This window comes from Nannobrachium achirus (genome assembly GCF_963921795.1).
Source record: "Nannobrachium achirus genome assembly, chromosome: 5".
NCBI classification, from domain to species: domain Eukaryota; kingdom Metazoa; phylum Chordata; class Actinopteri; order Myctophiformes; family Myctophidae; genus Nannobrachium; species Nannobrachium achirus.
Genome location: NC_137814.1, coordinates 46,385,136 through 46,404,721, shown reverse-complemented (window position 1 = coordinate 46,404,721; position 19,586 = coordinate 46,385,136). Strand labels below are relative to the sequence as shown.

The following is a 19,586-nucleotide window of genomic DNA, read 5'->3' as shown; positions in this document are numbered from 1 at the left end:
GCTATGCTGTATTCTTGGACTTTAGGGATGCCTTTGGCACCCTTGCATAATGTTATGATCAATGTCTAGAAGAGGAAATACAGTACAACTGCTCCAACTGTAAATTGACTCAAGGATGTGTACAAAATATGTTTGTGAAAGTTATCTGTGGAAAACAGCTCACAGACCATATTCTGAAGTAGCCATCAGAACAGGCTGCAAGTGGAGCATAGTTAACATCATCTATCTATAAATGCGAGAATTCTCTGCGTGTGTGTCTGTCTGTCTGTCTGTGTGTGTGTCTGTAATCCGCGTATCTCGAGAACCGTTCGTCCCACCGGCTTCAGATTCGGCACGCGCGTTCCCCGCCGCGGCACGGAGTGCAGTGCCGGGTCTCTACCTGACCCAACGCGCGGTTTTCACGAACCGGCGCGAAACGTTCGGAATCTCCTTATGCGGGGTTGATTGTTGACATCAGGCTGTTCCGGAGGAAATCGGCGAAAGCTCTGACTCATTGTGACATGACTTCATAAAAGGCTCTGACATCACGTACGCCACATGAGTCAACAAAAAATCTCTGTGAGTGTGTATGTATGTATGTAATCCGCGTATCTCGAGAACCGTTCGTCCCACGGGCACGCGCGTTCTCCATATATGGGCATAAAATGAATGCCCCCATATATGGGCATAAAATGGATTGCAGACAGACAGATACAGATATCTCCATATATGGACATAAATGGACAGAGGCAAACAGATGGTCAAAGATCTCCATATATGGGCATAAAATGGACGCAGACAGACAGATACAGATATCTCCATATATGGGCATAAATGGACACAGGCAAACAGATGTTCAAAACGGGTCCTATGACAACAGGTATAATGAGGTTTGCATTAAAGGGGGAACCGGCACTGTGTCTGCAACACAGTTGGAGGCACAGACAGATACTCCATATATGGGCATAAAATGGACGCAGATAGACAGATATCTCCATATCTGGGCATAAAATGGACCCAGAACTATAACTGCAGTGATCTCCATATATGGACATAAAATGGACGCCGACAGACAGACAGACAGATACAGATATCTCCATATATGGGCATAAATGGACACAGGCAGACAGATGGTCAAAACGGGTCCTAAAGGGCGGGGCATTCATTCCCTATTTACATTGTTCCGAGTTGGCCAGGTCGCCGACTAGACGCTGGGCCGCCCGAAGGGCGGCCCAGCTTCTAGTAATAATAATAATAATAAAAAAGATTAAACAAATATTTTAAAAAAAAATTAAAAATGATAATAATAATACAAATTATAATATCGTCACCTTAACTCATTCCCTGCCAGGCCCGATAGTCCCGAGATTATTCCAATGTCTTTCCCCGCCAGGCCCGATAGTCCCGAGAATTAAAAAAAAAAAAAAAATTTGACCCCCAAAAATGGAGTAGGCATGATAGCAATCGCGAAATTGCATGTTTAACCCCCATAGCAACCCCATCTTTCAAGCATGGCAGCCATTTTGGCAGCCATCTTTGTTAAACATAGTGGCTGTTATCTCATGAATGCCTGAACGGATTTCCATTCGGATTTTTTTGTTTGAAAGCTGTGAGCAATGTGGACACACGTGGTGCATTATCTAGGCATGGGTGTGCATGATCCGTGCACACCCAATTACATGGAAGTCTATGGAGACGAATGGCAGGTGGGAGTACGGAGGTATGTTAAAATGGCGGTCAATAAACTAATGGCCTAAGTCATTTTTTCCGAAAATGGGTTTTTGGCCTTAATCACCTCCTGATGATGCTTGCCACCTCTGGTAAAAGCGCCTAAGTCCCAACTTAAAAGGCCTTCCTGTTACACCCTATTAAAACAATTGCCTATGTCAAGACGAGACAAACTCGAGACTTAGGCCATTTTTTTTGCCTAAGTCAAAATAAAATGTGACTTAGGCCATTTTAACACACGTTTCAAAATGGTGTCTTCCAGGAGAAGAAACAAGAACATATCATTTCAAGATGTTATTTCCATGGTTCAGGCCTTGCCCCCTATTGGTTATAGCTTTTACTGTAATAAAGGTTAGCGTTGTATGTATACAAGGTTGCACACACTTAGCGAGCTGGAGGCACACTTAAAATTTCTTAGAAATGTTCTTTTCTAGTTTGAGCAATTAATTGATCGGCTTAAGTGGACCCCAGCAAACACCAACTCACTAAACCCCAGGGCTATGCTCCTGATGCAGCGCAATCACCAGAAAGACACCCTCACCCTAACCCTAACCTCCGTGGAGTGAGTCGCTAACCCTCCGGTCGAAATGATGGGCGTTCGCAAAAGCGAGATTTCCCATTGGCAATGTTCAAATGGCAGAAACACATGAGTCAGTAATCTGCGACATGCTTCTCAATTCTGGAGTGGTCAGGTCAAGTAAAAAAACATTGAGACTTTAACTGCCGAATTGTTGGTGGTGGTGCGTGTACAATACGTGGGGCGATCATGGCATTTCATTTATTTTATAAAAAGCATAATCTGGGAAATCTCTGGTACTAATGAGTGAGGTACCACCCTCTATATGAAACCTATAAATGAGATACAAGTTTAATGTTGCAGGAAAAGATAACTCTAATTGCAAACGTGGAGATCTGGATGTTCCAAATTATGAATCTACATAATATACAGTACTAACGAGGCTATCACATCTGCTGAAAATGCTGAACGACGTCGATTTAGCTGTGACAGAGCTGGTCAGAGTCTCGCTCCTTATGGAATTTGGAAGGCAAAGATTACCCATTAGTGAGCGGCACAACACAGCTCAGTTTGTAGGATTTAGGACAAAACCCAATGGGAAACTTTACACAGACACTGCTAGTTTTGGGGTTTGGTCAGACTGTCCAGATCTGAAGACCTATATACAGTACAGCCAGTGGTTCTCAACCTGTGGTACGTGTACCACAGGTGGTACTTGAGCCCCCCCTCTGGTGGTACGCAGAGGAGTCTCCCAAAGAACTTCGTAGTTCTGACCAAGCTCTTGGTTGAAAAAGGCTCTCAATATATGTCTCAATGTACAGTATGTCTCAATGTCTTGTCTCAATGTCTGTCTCATTGTGTGCAGGAGTTAAAGGAGTAGTTCATAAAAAGAAAATTCTATCGGTTGCACACTCCATGAAGCTTTGGATTCACAGTGATGTTTTTGTTTTGTTGCATTCCTAAGCCAATAATTTGATTATTATGGTGGTACATGGAGAGACAGATATGTTCTGAGTTGGTGTAAAAAGGTTGAGAACCACTGCAGTACAGTATGGGGCTGTTAAGTCTGACATCATTTTGTAGGCAGAGGAGAACTTTTGGGTTCAAAAGGCCCAGCGCCTGTGAATCTTTTTACAATTTTTACTATTTACGATTTTTTCTTCTCTTTGTTGTTGAAAGGAAAGTTGTAGAATTAAACTTTAGTCCTTATTTTTGTCTCAGATCTGTTGAAATAGCGAGGGACAGATATTGATAATAAATCTGCTTGGAGGTCTGACTACAAAATGATGTCACGGCTTAAAAGCCCCTCCAGTGGACACAGGGCACTGATTGCAGTGCTGTCCTCGGTGCTGGCGCTGTCCGTGGTGCTGAAACGTAATGAATACAGTACAAAGCAATGAAAATGTGCACACTCCACCATAGTTACTTACCTATCATGAAGAATACCTTTGGGTTCTTCTTCTCAGTACAGTAACCTGTCACAGGAGAAAGGTGGGGTATATCAACACTATCAAACAACACACAACTATACAAATACAGCATATCAAAGCGATTGGATTCAAACTGATATAATAATATGCAGTATTAAAATATGCCACAATTTGCATAAAATATTTAGATATGCTTTCTTTGCACTGTTGGACATTGAAGATGGCCCCTGCATGTGTTTGTTGTGCATCTGCAGTATCTATCCTGCATCAGTATGGAGGGCTCGGTGGAGGGCTCGGTTCATATTTTAGATAGTCAAGAAAATATGAGTGTTAAAATGTTTTCATTTACTTCTTTTTATCATTTTGATTTTAACTATTTTGATGCAAGTGGCTAAATATGTATTTTTAGACACAATAAGCCCATTCCTGAGATGCACCGCAATCTTTCATGGGCAGATGTGACTGGTGTAAATAGTAACAAAGAAATTGTCGTCTTATTGTGTCTAAAAATACATATTTAGCCACTTGTACGCATGTCCCCAACCAAATCAAAATACTAAAATCGCTAAAACAATAGAAAGCAGTAAATGAAAACATTTTAACACTCATCTTTTGATTGATTGATTGATTGATTGATTGATTGATTGAAGACTTTATTAGAAGTTTGCATAGGAAAAGGTAATTACAATCTAAAATATATGAACCCTTGTTGTGAAAAAACAAAGTTGTCCATTAATGCATGGAGAACACTAACTATTGAACGGCCTAAAATGATATGCATTTCTATAGTGCCTTTTTCCTTGAGAAAGGTCTCACGACCGAAACGTTGCTCTAATAAATTACCCTCTGGAACGTACAAGTGGCAGTGTGCGGGTTCATCTGTCTTAGCGTCAGATTTGTTACCCACGCACGCACCTGCTTGAGAGGAACTGGGTGTGCGAAAGCCTTCTCTTTATAAATAGTGCCTTTTTCCGAAATGCTTAACAATGTGCATTACATTCACCCATTCACACAATGACCATCCATGCAAGGCAACTGGCTCATCAGGAGCAGTTAGGTTCGGTGTCTTGCTCAAGGTCACTTCGATGAAGCCATGAGGAGCAGAGGATCCAACCCGGACTAACCCAAGCGGCCACTCTACCTCCTGACCAGTTGTTACGCTGCACCACAGGCGGTACTTTTCAATTTCCACCTCCTCCTAAGCACAGCTGCTCCATCTGCAGACAGTCATTCCCATCCCCTCCTTTTCTCCATCTGCCAGTTTTAACGCCTGTTGTGAAGCTGGTTGTTAGTGCAGTGACAGCTCACTGATGAGATAAACATCAGGTCTAGCAGTAGACTGGTGGACGGTGAAACAACAGAGCAGCCATGTTGTATTAAGCAGCTATAACTGCTGAGGTGGAAAGGGACGGATAAACGCCTGGGTGCGGGCGCGCACACACACACGTGGAAGCTTGCCACAGAACTCATTCAGGAGTAACACGGCACCTGTGGCATTTACTGAAAGAGAAAGCATGTGGCGTCCCCCATAGTGCTGCATAATGTTCAACTTGAAAGGCACTGGCTGCTGGGTTTCGAATGAAAGGAGAGTGTGAAGCATTGTCAAAGTTGATGAAGCAGGTTGTTGCTGTTTTGATCTGTTGGAGAATGGATTTTATTCAGGGTATCACCAGGGGAGTGAGGAAATAAAACTAATCTTCTTACTTTGTACAGCTCCTTCAGCATAGTCGATTTCTTCCTTGTCTTCTCCCTGCACAGAGGAGAGAGAGACGGAGAGCGACAAAGAGAAAGGAGGAGAGATTGACAGAAATTGAGAGGGTATTAGAGGGAGTGAGTCCTGTGCAAACCCCCACTTTCCCTGGAGCAAACAGAGCATAAGCTAAGACTTGGAGAGAGAGATAGATCATTTTGCCATGGATAAACAGAGGAAGGTGTTCGAAATGATGAGCTTAGTTTAGCTGTGGAGGTACAGAATGAAGGCTACCGTTTCTCCATTGTGAATAAAAACTGTCGATGTAATTTCCACTGAGCAAATGATGTGGTTCAACCCTAGTGTTTATAGCATGTTCGTTTGAAGTGCTACCACATAATCAATCGAATGTAATGTAATGAAGTTATAAGTTATAACACGCAGGCACGCACGCATGCACACACGCACACGCGCACACACACACACACACACACACACACACACACACACACACACACACACACACACACACACACACACACACACACACACACACACCCCACACCAAGATATGTGCATCTTGCTATTTTTTACCACACAACAACACCATGTAACATTATTCCATACTACAGTATGCAATAAACACTTATGGGTCGCACATGAAACGGTCCAAAAATAAGCTAGTGAGACATGAACCTGACATTGTTAACGGCCGCCATGCAAGGTGTCTCTGTGTCACTGCTCTGATGATGACACATCGGCCTCCTGTGATGATGACACACCTAATTGAACTTACTAGCACCAGATGTCTCCGTGAAATTATTACATTTAGAACTCACTGCTCCGGGTATTAACTGCATGTCAGTCAAGCAAAAATGAGAGTGGGAGTCGTTTTTCTCGTGGGCTTGAATTATTTGCACAGAAAAAAAAAAACAGAGCATCCTATTTTTCTGTCTGGCTTTCCACTGGCTGAGATGGAATAAACCTCTTTTTGGGGGGGGAAATCAAACAGATTGATTGATTGGATACTTTATTAGACAGAAATGCAAACGGCACGAGTACAGTCAAACACTTGGTCTAAAAGGATAACAACAAAAGTCTTTGCGGTCTTGTTTCCATTGGGGTCCAGGTCAGGTAGGTTATTGTGGTAATTCTAACTCTGCCTTTCACGGCAATCGGATGCTGCGTTCATGAAATCATGATTTGAGACATTTTATTCAGAGCAAACCACTCCTGCAATCTTTAGATGCCTTAGCCAATCAGGATGGAATGTGGAAAAATCAGACAGATCTGTCTTGATCACATGACTTATAGTCTAGAGATACTGAGAAGTATTTGTGTGATGTTTGGACAAAATCAGTAAGAGTAATATAACTTAGCATAAAAGAACACTGCTGTACAGCACAGGAAGAAAGAAGTATTGCAGGGGCATAGACTCAAATTGAAAAGGAATCCTGCTTGCTTGTTTCTGAATCTGAAGGAGTGTTAATGATAGTCTCACTTTGAAATGTAGTGCAGAGGAAGTCATAAGTATCCAAAAAATACAAATGTTCAAGTAATGTACAGATAAAAGCTGTCCACTGGTCAGACTTGCACTGGTACAGTAAGACTTACTGTACCAGTGGTAAGCTGATTGAAGATACTCCATGATGAGGACAAATAACAGCAGACAGACACCAATTTGGCCTAGAAGTCTATTGAAGTGTAGAGAATTGATGCTCGCCCTCTGGATTATTTCTGTCTAAGAACACTTTTGTGCTTGTGTTCTAGATTTCTCCATTTCTGTGATTAGTTTGTTTTTAAGTTGATAATAAGCCTAAGTGTGTGTGTGTGTGTGTGTGTGTGTGTGTGTGTGTGTGTGTGTGTGTGTGTGTGTGTGTGTGTGTGTGTGTGTGTGTGTGTGTGTGTGTGTGTGTGTGTGTGTGTGTGTGTGTGTGTGTGTGTGCGCGCGCGCCTGGGGGGGTAATCTAACAAACCACAGGGCCAATCAGTGCCACATTTCTTGTGCAAGTAGTCCATAGCCTAGGAAGTAAATCCCAGAATAGTTTTCAAGCAACAATTATGATGTCGTTGATGACGTACAAGATCCACATGGAAGCCAAACTGTGTTCCCTGTCACTAACAATCTCCATTCACTTGTCACTGAAAATTATATTGTGGCCTGCAGGAGTTGATGTCATTAAAATAACCCACAATCTTACCTGCTCATCATACTTGCAAGTGACATCTGCCATACTGCTGGTTTCCCCCAGCAGACTCAGATCCAGTTCACTGGGCCCTGTGGACAGAAAGACAGAACAAAGCTGAATAGAAGTGTTTTCAGCTGCATGTGAGGCTGGGAAAGCACTGTACTCTCACTCTCAGCACTAATCAGGCTCCTTCTCTAACGGCCGGGCTACACCAAGCCGTTTTGCGCGCGTCAGTGCGTATGCGGGGCGTGCGTATGCGCGTTTTGGATAGATCCAATGTATATCAATTCAGCCGGCTACACCAGGCGTACGGATAGCGCGAACCACGGATACGCATTCCCTAAAAATAGGATCGGTTCTATTTTTTAAGCACGCCTATGCGTTTTGTACACAGACTATCTGGTCTTCCTCACATACTCCCTCCTTGGTGTAGTCTGGAGCGTTTACGCATAGGCGAGCGTCTTCACGGACAGTACGCGCGTATTTTTTGGTGTAGTCCGGCCGTGAGATGTTAATACCAGACCTTATTCTATTTGCCATTTTCCAGGAAGGAAAAGCAAGTTTTGTTTAAAGAGAATTTAGCTTTTTCAGACATTAAGGGCCATTCCAAAAGAGTTATACTGAGCTACTATAACTATAACTATAACTATAAAGATAGTTTTAAAAATCGTCAAGTCAAGTGGATGGCAGTGTTCACACCGACTATCGAAAGAATACAATGGTGAAAGATATTGTTATCTTTATAGTTATCATGGTGGGAATGGCACTTTAGGATGTGTTAGACTCCTCAGGTGTAATTTATGTGTTGAGGGTTTAATACTATTCTTTATAAATGTACCGTACAGTTCTGGTTTAATTTCACAGATAACTACAGATAAATACATTCTACCAAGCTGCCAGCAGTTCATAATGAAGTTTAGAATAGAGATGCCACCTTGACTTGGGTTTCCAATCAAAGCAGCACAGAGCAGACAGAAAGATCACATTTCCACAAGCTAAAAATCCCCCCTTCGCCCAGTGTAGTCGTTATGCCAATTATCAATTTTCTCACACGTACAGTATAGTTCTGTCACTGCTAACCACTAATGGTATAGGTCAGGGGTCTTCAACAGGGGGTCCAGGACCCCTAGGGGGTCCTCAGAGTTACTACAGGGGGTCCTCCAAATCTTGTGTGATAGAAACTTTTTTCCCGGAGAACTTTAGCCAAAAATAGCAGATCTACAAGCTCACAACGCCTCGTGCTGTGAGGCGTTGTGATCGGCTATTTTAGGCAAAGGGGTTTTGGTGTAGAGAGGGAAAAAGAGCAGACTAAGTACAGAGTGAAAGGTCAAGTTTATTAAGTATTGACGATTCAAGTGGTTAAATATCTGAAAACACACATTGACAGGAATCCAAAATACACTGATGATCGTGCTGTCAAACAATGAAACTATGGAAGGCTTCATCTCTCTCTCAACTAAGGGGACCTTGGCCTGAAAACGTTGAAGACCCCTGGTATACGTGTTAGGGATGGTACTGACAACCACGTCTGCTCTGATACACGTGACGGGGCCTGACGCTTCTTTTCCCCTGACAGCGGGGAGTTTCACCGCCAGGTAAACGGTAAATGGTGCATTTATATAGCGCTTTTAATCCAAAGCGCTTTACATAGATTGTGCATTACATTCACCCATTCACACACACATTCATACACCGGTGGCAGAGGAAGCCATGCAAGGCACCAACCTACTCACCGGAGGCAATTAGGGGTTCAGAGTCTTGCCCAAGGACCCTTCGACATTAACTCAGGGGGAGCCTGGATTCGAACTGGGAACCCTTCGGGATTTATACCCTTCGTGCTCTAATACCAGTTTCTCTACCCCTGAGCTATGCCGCCCCGTGAACAGTTCCGCCAGGGAACTGTTGTTGTTGTAGAGTCGCTAGTGCAGTGAGAAATTGCCCTTCCTGCCGGCTTCCCTCCCATGAACATGGCCAATTGTGTTCATTGGACTGCCCAGCCCCAGTCAAGTCAGATGCACTGCAGATTATTCAAATCCCCAGTCTCCACAGTGGTGGGCAGGAACGTTACCGAACGTTACCTCTGCACCACGCTCATACATTTTGGGGCATTAGGTGTGATGCAGCGATGGATGTGGTGCGCAGTCCGGGGGACGATGGACCTGTACCACTGCTTTCCATTTGATGTATTGGTGTTGATGTATTGACATATTACCTTGCTTATTGTAAGTCGCTCTGGATTTAGAGCGTCTGCTAAATGCTTAAATTGTAAATTGTAAGATGGCAGTTTGGTGAAGAGGTGGTCGCCAGACTGGGTTAGTCTTGCTGGTCTTCTATGACGTGGCAGCGTGCAGGTCACTGATTCATTGAGAACGGGTACACATTATTGTGTATCATTATTTTATGCTTTAACTATTGAAAAATAGCAGATATACAAGCTCGCAGAGCGGCACTCGGTGCCTTGCTGCGAGCTTGTAGATCTGCTATTTTTGAAAAATCGTGAAAATTTGAATTTTGACCCGATTCTATAAGTGTCTTTTGAATCCTTCTAAGAGTTTTTGTAAAACCTATGTTTCTATGTCAGCAATCTGGCCAGCCATCGTCAAAGAAAAGGTCCTTTTCACTTAAATGGAGCTCAGTTAGTCTGTTCTTGAGAGACTACTATGTCAGTGGTTCTCAAACCTTTTCATGTGAAGGACCCCCAATGTTATTTGTATTTGGCCACGGACCAGCATCTCAAAATATTTAGTTCCAGGGACCACCCAGAAGCAAAATTTGAGTTACAAACGTTCGCTTTGAAAATACATATATTCAAAGATTTGCACACATTTTCACGACTTTTTCAAAAATAGCAGATCTACAAGCTCGCAGCGCGGCACTCGGTGCCGCGCTGTGAGCTTGTATATCTGCTATTTTTCACTGGTTAAAGCATTCAATAATTTTGGTTGCCTCCACTGTCTGTGTGTGAATGTAATGGACATTGTAAAGTGATGTGGTTGACAGACACTACTAGGGAAATGCAGACCAGTCTTCTAAGCAGAGCAGACTGCATTGAGTCGCTTGAAGAGAGGCTATTAGTCAATAAAGGAAAAGTCACACAAAAGTAATTAAAGACAAGGCTTGGAATTCTAATCACTGTGTTCGTGTCCTTCTCTGTGGTGATGAATTGCAGCCAGCTAAATACATGGAAAACCTAGTGCACAGGTCAGTGGTAGCATCAGCATGCATGTATGGTATCTCTGTGATTATGTCACTCTCCCAACCACGGAAGGAAAAAGTAACAATTTCGAATCGTAACACAGTCCACCCTAGTCAAAAATCAAGGGGGCCATCATCTGTTGTCAGACATCATTATGAAAAACATCTAAGAAACATTTAGAAGGAGGGAAAACATCTCGACACAGTTTGTAACCGGTCCTGCTTTATAAATAAAACTGGAAATGGCTTCTGTAATATTGATGAGAAAATGGACAGTGTAGGATTGGGTTATGGTCACTGGAGAGCCAAATGGACGTGGTACATTTCCTGTGAGGTTTTGCAGTTCGTTAAAACAAATCTATATAACCTCGGCAAAATGCAGCATGAGAAATGCCTTCATAATTTAATAATGGTTGCCTGAAATGAAGGGATTCATTGGCAATTTAGCTGGCAGGAATTGCTTATGCATTGCTTCATGAATTTTATGAATTCATTTACCACAATCTATTGTATCTACTGATGCCAGAAATATTTATGCCAAACAATAGATTCTCTTGAATCTTTATGTAACTTTTTTTTAGTATACAATACTGACGTCATAGTAACCTACAGGGGCGCGACGTTGGTGTAGTGGTTAGTGCATATGCCCTTCATATGGAAGGTGAGTGGTTCAAACCCTGCCTAAGCCGACGTCAGCAAGGGGGAGAAGACGACAGCCAGCCCCAAGGCCTCCCCTAAGTAACAAGAAATCTTGTGAAATAAAATGTTGTCAACCAATCATCAAGGATGATGATACACGAAAGAAGAAGAAGTAACCTACAGACATAGGTTGGCCACAAAGTACTCTCACGACTGGCACTGACATCATAATTCTGATGTCATAGATGTCTGGCCTCCAAGTACTCAGACAATGGGTACCACACTAGTTTTGTGAATTCATAATCTCGGCACATCTCTCTGTTTTCCCTCCATATTTGGGATATGACGCCATAAAAATGACATGGAAGCTACACATTAATTAGACCATGTCTTCCAATTTTGTCAGTGTCTAGTGATTTGAAGGATTGAAAGATTAATCTTGAAAGGTTAGGTAAGCCTCCCAAACCACAAGGCAAATTCAACAGCCAGCATTGCTCTTTCGAGCAAGTTAATTACCAAAGGCTTGACGAGATGTTGAAGAACGCGAAAGACTTCTACGACGCATCACTGAATGAGAAGAACATAGTGACAACTGTGTTGTCAAGGATAGAGCAGAAAACAGGGATTCGGAAACGGACTAGTTTAGCGGTTATTTTGGTTGTCACTGGGCTGTATCTTCTTTATGGTAATGGAGCCTCCGTCCTCTGCAACCTAATCGGCTTCGCCTATCCAGCCCATTTCTCCATCAAGGCCATTGAGGGCCTCAAGAAGGATGACGCCAAGCAGTGGTTGGTCTACTGGGTGGTCTTTGGCATCTTCGGCATTTGTGAGACCGTGGGACTCTCCCAGGTCACCTTCTACTATGCTGGCAAGTGTGTGTTCCTGCTGTGGTGCATGGCTCCACTGTCATGGAACGGCTCTACGGTCTTATACAGGCGCGTGATCCGACCTGTCTTCCTGAAGTACCAGTTCATCATGGCCATTGTGGTGAACAATCTGGACATAGCCGAGGCCGTCCACAAGGAGGCCAACTACGATAACAAGGAAGAGTGATATATGGACAGATAGATGTGTGAGTGTGTGTGATGGACAGACACAGGCCGTTGTTACAGACTCTGTAAAACCAAATCTAATCTTGAATGTGTTAAACTTTAAACTGAGCCGTGTTCTCTGTCATCTCAACAGAATGTACAGTAGAATGTACAGTAGATCCCACCCACATTCTCTCTGTTATCATTTGCACTAAGTGACAAAAACAAGTGTGATAAACTCTGTGCACCTGTATTTTTTATTTTCATCAGTGTAGGATATGATGGGTCGTACATTTCAGTTGTGAAACTTTTGACACGCAGAAAAGGCTCCAGATATGAAAGATTTCATTTGGTTTAGTTTTTGTACCGTCTTATTTCATTTTGTTTTTTTCAAACAAAATGTTTGTAGCTAAAGTAGTCATTTTTTATGAATTCTCCCATTTGCTGTGTAAGCCTAGTCTTGTCAGCTTGTCAGAGCTTGTCAGAGCTCTGCCCCAGCCCCGCAGGGAGTCACTGGTGCAGCGACAGACTCCTCACCAGCTTCCATCCCATGAACACAGCCAACTGTTCTCATATGGACCCTCGGCCAAGCCGGATCCACCGCTGAGGATACAAAACCCTACATATCCATAAACTCCTTTGCCGTTTTTTGAAGCGGTGAAAGCCGCTTCCAAGGAGTGGCTTTGTCTGTCCCATAGGGCCTACATGTTTTTTTGAGGATTCCCATAGATTCCCAAGGAGTGGCTTTGTCTGTCCCGTACATGTCCCGTGCATGCAGAATTGAGGATTGGTCAAGCTTCACATGACAATTTGGCCCTCCAGACAAAATCATTCATTCATTCAGAATTCATAAAAATATAGAACTAAAGCACATAGAAAGTATAGATCTAGAACACAGAATGTATAGATCTAGAACACAGATTTCATAGCTCTAGAACACATAGAATAAAAATTCACCGCTTCACTTCGAACCGAGGTTTGATTTGAAAAACATTTTAAAATACTTCAAATAGCGACCTACATCGACACGTGTGACCTTGAGGATATCAGCTATTTGAAGTATTTAAAATGTTTTTCAAAATAGTAAAAAATGGCTGTTTTAGAGATAAGGGTAAGGCATGGACGAAAATAGGGCCCCTTGTCTCTGGTGGTGAACGGGAACGTTACCCCTGTGCCGACCAAGTGTCCTTTTTTTGTAACATCTCATAATTATGAAAGAATAAAACTGAAAAAAAGAATAGTTAGATAGTATGAGAATAATTTTTCTTTGGTTCATTTAAACCAACTGACTCACCAGCAACAGGCTCTTTGGAGGGAAACAGCTTGTTATCCAGAGTCATGCTGATATCACAGAACACCTCCTCTTCATCGCGGTCGGCATCCAGCTGAGATGGATGGGAGATGCTTGGTGTTATTCATTTACAGCATACATCACGTCAGTGCAACTCTCAGCTTGTCTCTCCAACACAGTGAAATACCTTGTTAGTTTAACCCCTAGAAATGGGCCTTTGGGCCTCTGCCATCCAAGACCATTCTAGGATTAATGGTAAGATGGTTATCTTACTCTATGTCATCCCCCTATTGGCTGCAAATTTTGGGAAAATCGCGCTCTTTCGAACGAGCATCATTTCGACCGGAGGGTTAGCGACTCACTCCACGGAGGTTAGGGTTAGAGTCGGGTGTCGAAAAGATGAAATGTCGTAACAGCGACACGCTCCCTTAATTTTAGCCCTGCAATCGGCAGGGATCTAATGCTGCGTTAACACTGGCAGATACAAATCGGCAGCATATCTGTGGCTTTGTAGTGACAAAAGATTAATAGAACAGTCAACAGTAGACTGTCTTTGTAGCTGCCAGTGTGAACACAGCAAAAGAATGGTAAAGTCAGTCCATCACCCAGTTTGTCCCAAACAACGTATCTTGAAAACTGTCTGCATTGCCATGACATTTGCTTTAACCCCATTAACCCCACATATTCAGATGACTCCATGGGCTTTCTCTAGCGACACACTTTGGCCAGAATATCTGGTTTCGTTGTAAGGAGAAACATGGCCTTTAGGGGCTGCTAGCAGGGCTTTTAGACTCAAGGTCTTGCACATTGAATCTGTATTCGTGAGCGTTGCTCCTGGAAGGAGCTAAGCTCCAACATCTGGCTTTGTCCGGGCCCCCAAAAATGTCTGGGCCCCAAATAAATTGTCTTTCATGATTGAACATTTATAATGTGTATATAATAATACATTATAAAGCATTATACATGCACTTATAATGCATTATATGCTTTGGAATATGCAGTAATATCAAGTATACGGTGAGTCGTAATCAATAACCCTAACCCTAAACATGCCAGACCACTGGTATAGTCCTTTAAGAGCACCAAAGGGGATAGTCACATCTGAACTTGCCCAAAGGCTGCTCTTCTCTCTCCAGGACAAAGGCAAAGTACAACAAATGTCAACTCAATTGTGATCAGTGGCAAAGAACAAAATCACCTTGCCAGCGAGAAGTGATTCATTTATATCCTTCCTATTTTTGATCACACAACAAACTTCCATAAAGGTGTGTGCATGTGTGAACGCCATGTGATGACCCCAGTGTGCTCCTTCTATTGTAATGTATTATACATCCTCATATCCGAGAGAAAACCCTCAATTTTTCTGTTGGATGAGGAGACTCAACGAGAGAGGTTATTTTCTATTCAACAGACAACCAGAAGCCTATGATAATGCCATATTCATTAGTTTCCCTCCTCAGTCGAGTGGGCTCTCACAGTACACAGTATATCTTTTGGTCTTTCGATCAATCAGCCTCCAATGCGCTTGGACTGAGCACTAACTGGCTGTGGGGAGTTTAGCTAGAAGTTGAATGAAACAAACCCCTCATCCTCCATAATCCTCACAGACGTCAGCGTTCTCATCAATGTCAGCCCTTATGAACCTCCTCCTCGTCAATGACAACCATGGATAATGGGCGAAGGCAGGCTTGTGGTTTGCGTCTTGGAGGTTGACAGTCGATAATTGCTCTCACTATTCCCAGCCGTGTACCATTCTTCATGCATGCATGTCACGGTTACTGGGTTACTTTCTCGACAAAGGAGGCAAAGAGAATCAGGAGTGTTAGCTGTGGTGATGTGGTGGAGAGTGCACTTAACCATACAAACTCCTATAGCGTCCCTATTCTGGACATGGTCATCATAAGCAGTGGTGGAAAAAGTTTACATAAGTCAAATTATCAATACTGCAATGTAGAATTACTCTGTTCAAAAGTACAGAATTCAAAATGTATTTATATAAATAGTACAAAAGTATTGGTATCAAAATGTAGGCCTACTTTAAGGACCAAAAGAAAACGTACTCATTATGCAGAATGTCCCATTTCAAGTATTCAAATATATAACAATCTTGCGTCGCAACACATTGTGAGCTTGCAGATCGGCTATTGTGGATCGTGTGAAATGTATATAGAGCTGAAGTGGTTACTGTGTTTTGTTAAAATAGGTGACTTCCAGGAAAGTCTGGATGGCAACCGAGGAAGTTCGGTGACTCTGGAGAGACAGATGACCACCGGATGTATTAGGTTAGCAACCTCATGCACAGCACTCGCGAGAGAGCACCAACTCAAGCTACAAACATTAATAAAGATACCCTGAGAGTCTCCCGAGAGGGGGTACAATACAAACATAACGGTAACAGCCAGGAATTATTAACAGATAACGAGACGGCTCACATCAACTGGGGAGGCTTTGGGAAGTAAAGTGTCACTGCGAAAAGATCTACAGGAACACAAAAGCAAACATACACCAGTAAGACTCCCTAATCGGGAGATAAGCGACCATAGGTCGCTTATCTCCACAAATAGGGCAAAAATTTGTTTTTCCAAAATCTTCCTGATCCATGTTGATGACATGAGTGTAGACATGCTGTGTAGTGATTTGCGTGATTTTAGGGCAAAATCTGTAGGAGCAGTGTTCAAAAATGTGTTTTTAAAAATCGGCCTGAAGGTGGCGCTATATGGGATAGATTCATGTTGATGGGATGAGTGTAGACATACTGTGTAGCGATTTGCGTGATTTTAGGGCAAAAACTGTAGGAGCAGTGTCCAAAAATGTGTTTTAAAAATCGGCCTGAAGGTGGCGCTAGAAGAGGGCCATGTGAGAAATGAGGGGTGGGGTCTCCGCGTTGCCTTGGCGGACGAATAGGTACCGGCCCCGGCTCTCCCGGACGCTCCTAGCCCGAGTTACGGCATTTTATGTGAGCTGCAGTGGAGGGGGTCCTCCACTGGGGGCGCCACCACTTTTGCATCCGTTCTGGAGCACCAGGAGTGGGTGGTCCCCAGGAATTCCCCGTGAGCAGCCCCGTTGGGGTGGTCATTTGGTCATTTTTGCACATTTGGTCATTTTTTACACCTGGGGGTCCCCCAGGGACCTGGGGGTCCCTGAAGCTCTGGGCCCTTGGAGGTTGTAGTTTGGCAGGTAAGGAGTGTGTGTGCAAAATTTGGCATGGATGGGGGCAACGGTTGTGGAGATATGAGCAGGGCAAAAGTGTGACGTGTGACGTGTGACGAAGAGACAGACAGACAGACAGACAGACAGACAGACAGACAGACAGACAGCCGGTGGAGGTTTTGGTAGTAAATGCGACCTATGGTCGCAATCAAGCCAGGACCAAGTGTGGAAAAGAGGGCTCACAGGTGCAGCGCGCAACTGTAGCGGCTGGTGAGACGAAGCTGTAGCAGCTGGTGAGACAAAGGAGAGCTCCAGGCAGGAATAACCCCACTGTACTGGAGATCACTACACAACTGTGTCAACTCAAGACCTCAGGAGGGACCCACCCAATACCTCCCCAGAGGAGCCTCTTGTTGGTTATAGAGCAGGAGAGGGGAGTTTAGCCTTGACCAGGAGGAGGAGATGGGGGGGTCGGCCTCCACTGCCGACCCACCATCGGGAGGGTGTAGCGGTTCAGGGTCGAAACACCTGATGAACGATGTTTAGCGCCTGAAGATGAAGACATCAACTCTTCATGGCCAAAGCTACATACACCAAATGTGAATGAAAGAGAAGCATCTTTAGATGTAATTATAATCATCAAAATCTACAAAGTAACTAATAATATTGGAGTAAAAGTACAAATGTAGTGAAGTAAAAGCAAAAGTATTGGAAATTGGAAATACTCAGTTAAAGTACAAATACTGTACCTAAAGAATTGTATTTAAGTAAAATGTAGGCTACTTAGTTACTTAACACCACTGATCATAGGTGAACAATCTGCGAAAACAGACCATTTACAAGCTCACAACACATCAAGTTTGTAGACATTGTAGAGATTTTGTGAAGAGTGAAAAAGGGAAGTATATAGGGTTTAAGAGAAAAAGAGAGGCCAACCGACTGAACCGAGTGCTCACAGGAGATAAAGAACATCTTACAAGTGCGTGGTGCATCTAGGATCAGCGGGAATATACACTACCAGTAAGGCTCCCTAATCGGGAGATAAGCGACCGTAGGTCACTTATCTCCACAAATAGGGCAAAAATGTGTTTTGCCAAAATCTTCCTGATCCATGTTGATGACATGAGTGTAGACATACTGTGTAGTGATTTTCGTGATTTTAGGGCAAAATCTGTAGGAGCAGTGTCCAAAAATGTGTTTTTAAAAATCGGCCTGGAGGTGGCGCTATATGGGACAGATTCATGTTGATGGGATGAGTGTAGACATACTGTGTACCGATTTGCGTGATTTTAGGGCGAAAATTGTAGGAGCAGTGTCCAAAAATGTGTTTTGCAAGAATCGGCCATGTGAGAAATGAGGGGTGGGGTCTCCGCGCCGGCAAGGCGGACGAATAGGTACCGGCCCCGGCTGTCCCGGTCGCTCCTAGCCGGAGTTACGGCATTTTATGTGAGCTGCAGTGTAGGGGGTCCTCCACTGGGGGCGCCACCACTTTTGCATCCGTTCTGGAGCACCAGGAGTCGGTGGTCCCCGGGAATTCCCCGTGAGCAGCCCCGTTGGGGTGGTCATTTGGTCATGTTTGCGCATTTGGTCATTTTTTACATCTGGGGGTCCCCCAGGGACCTGGGGGTCCCTGGAGCTCCGGCAGGGAAAAAGTGTGACGTGTGAGGTGTGACAGACAGACTGACGGACTGACGGACTCACTCACACTTTGTGCAGGTTTTGATAGTAAATGCGACCTACGGTCGCAATAAAAAAGAAGAGATCCGAGCACGCAAAAATGTGGAGGAGAGGAGGTAAAGTTAAAACAAATGTTATCCTATAAAAGAGCAAACATGTTTAGACCAGTTAAAACAAGGTCTTCATCAGGTTAAGAACTGAAGAACTATATAGAGTTTAAGTGGTTAGGATCGCCCATCACCAGCATTCTCTCAGTCTGTTACTATGGTAACAAGTTATATAAAAAGAGCGATAGTTGTTTGATGTCTCCTGCGTGGGAGTCCCTAACCCTCAAGGGCTGGCATGTGGCAAGGCCACCTGTTGATAGCGGTTAACCTTAAAGGCGGATAGTCTGGCTTTAGGAAAATTCTGATTGATACTGTACTTAGCCAGAGCCAGACAAATGCACGAGTGCCTTTTTTGTCTCTGCATACAATTTCATTTAAATGTTATGTTATGAGTTGATCTAGTTTAGGTCGATGGGATCAATTAAAAAATATGTATCCAAGCCTACTGTAGCTGGTATGTCAAAGCTACACATTGGGCCCACACCGATTCTCCTAGTTCCTAGTTGCAAATACGCTGCAAGGCACAGGATGTAATTCCCTGAATTAGCCATGGTTGTAGTTTGGGTTTAACATAAATTAAACCTATCATTGTCGTTTCCCATTGCTTTTAAGAGAGCCAGGTGCACCTGTATGTGCACTGCTATTTAAATGGCATATGAGGCAAGTTGGAGGAGAATCAAATGGGGGGAGGGGGGGGACCTGTGATATCTTGACATATCAACTGTATTATTTGTACATTACTTGTAAGGCAGTTTCACAGTATGTCTCAATTAGTGAGCAATTATATAGGGCTGCTATGTAATTTGTCAGAAATAGACATGGGCATTGACAGGTGAATTCCATTTCAGCTGAAGCAGAAGTACTGCAATAGTAGTAGTCAATTGAATTGTGAATTTTGCTTTAGTTATACATTTTATTATGGGAGGAAAATATTTCCAATGGATAGAACTCTTTCATTTCAAC

General features: G+C 43.4%; 1 protein-coding gene across 1 annotated transcript in view; it reads right to left on the bottom strand.

The window, feature by feature from the left end:
* Window positions 1-19,586, bottom strand: part of ak5 (adenylate kinase 5) — a gene marked incomplete at both ends in the record, with an annotated part of 87,396 nt that overhangs the window by 33,663 nt on the left and 34,147 nt on the right. The window contains 4 exons of the mRNA XM_080725841.1: window positions 3,655-3,699; window positions 5,359-5,404; window positions 7,546-7,622; window positions 13,693-13,783. Coding sequence (XP_080581967.1) covers window positions 3,655-3,699; window positions 5,359-5,404; window positions 7,546-7,622; window positions 13,693-13,783 — 259 coding nt within the window. The remainder of the gene's footprint in view (window positions 1-3,654; window positions 3,700-5,358; window positions 5,405-7,545; window positions 7,623-13,692; window positions 13,784-19,586) is intronic.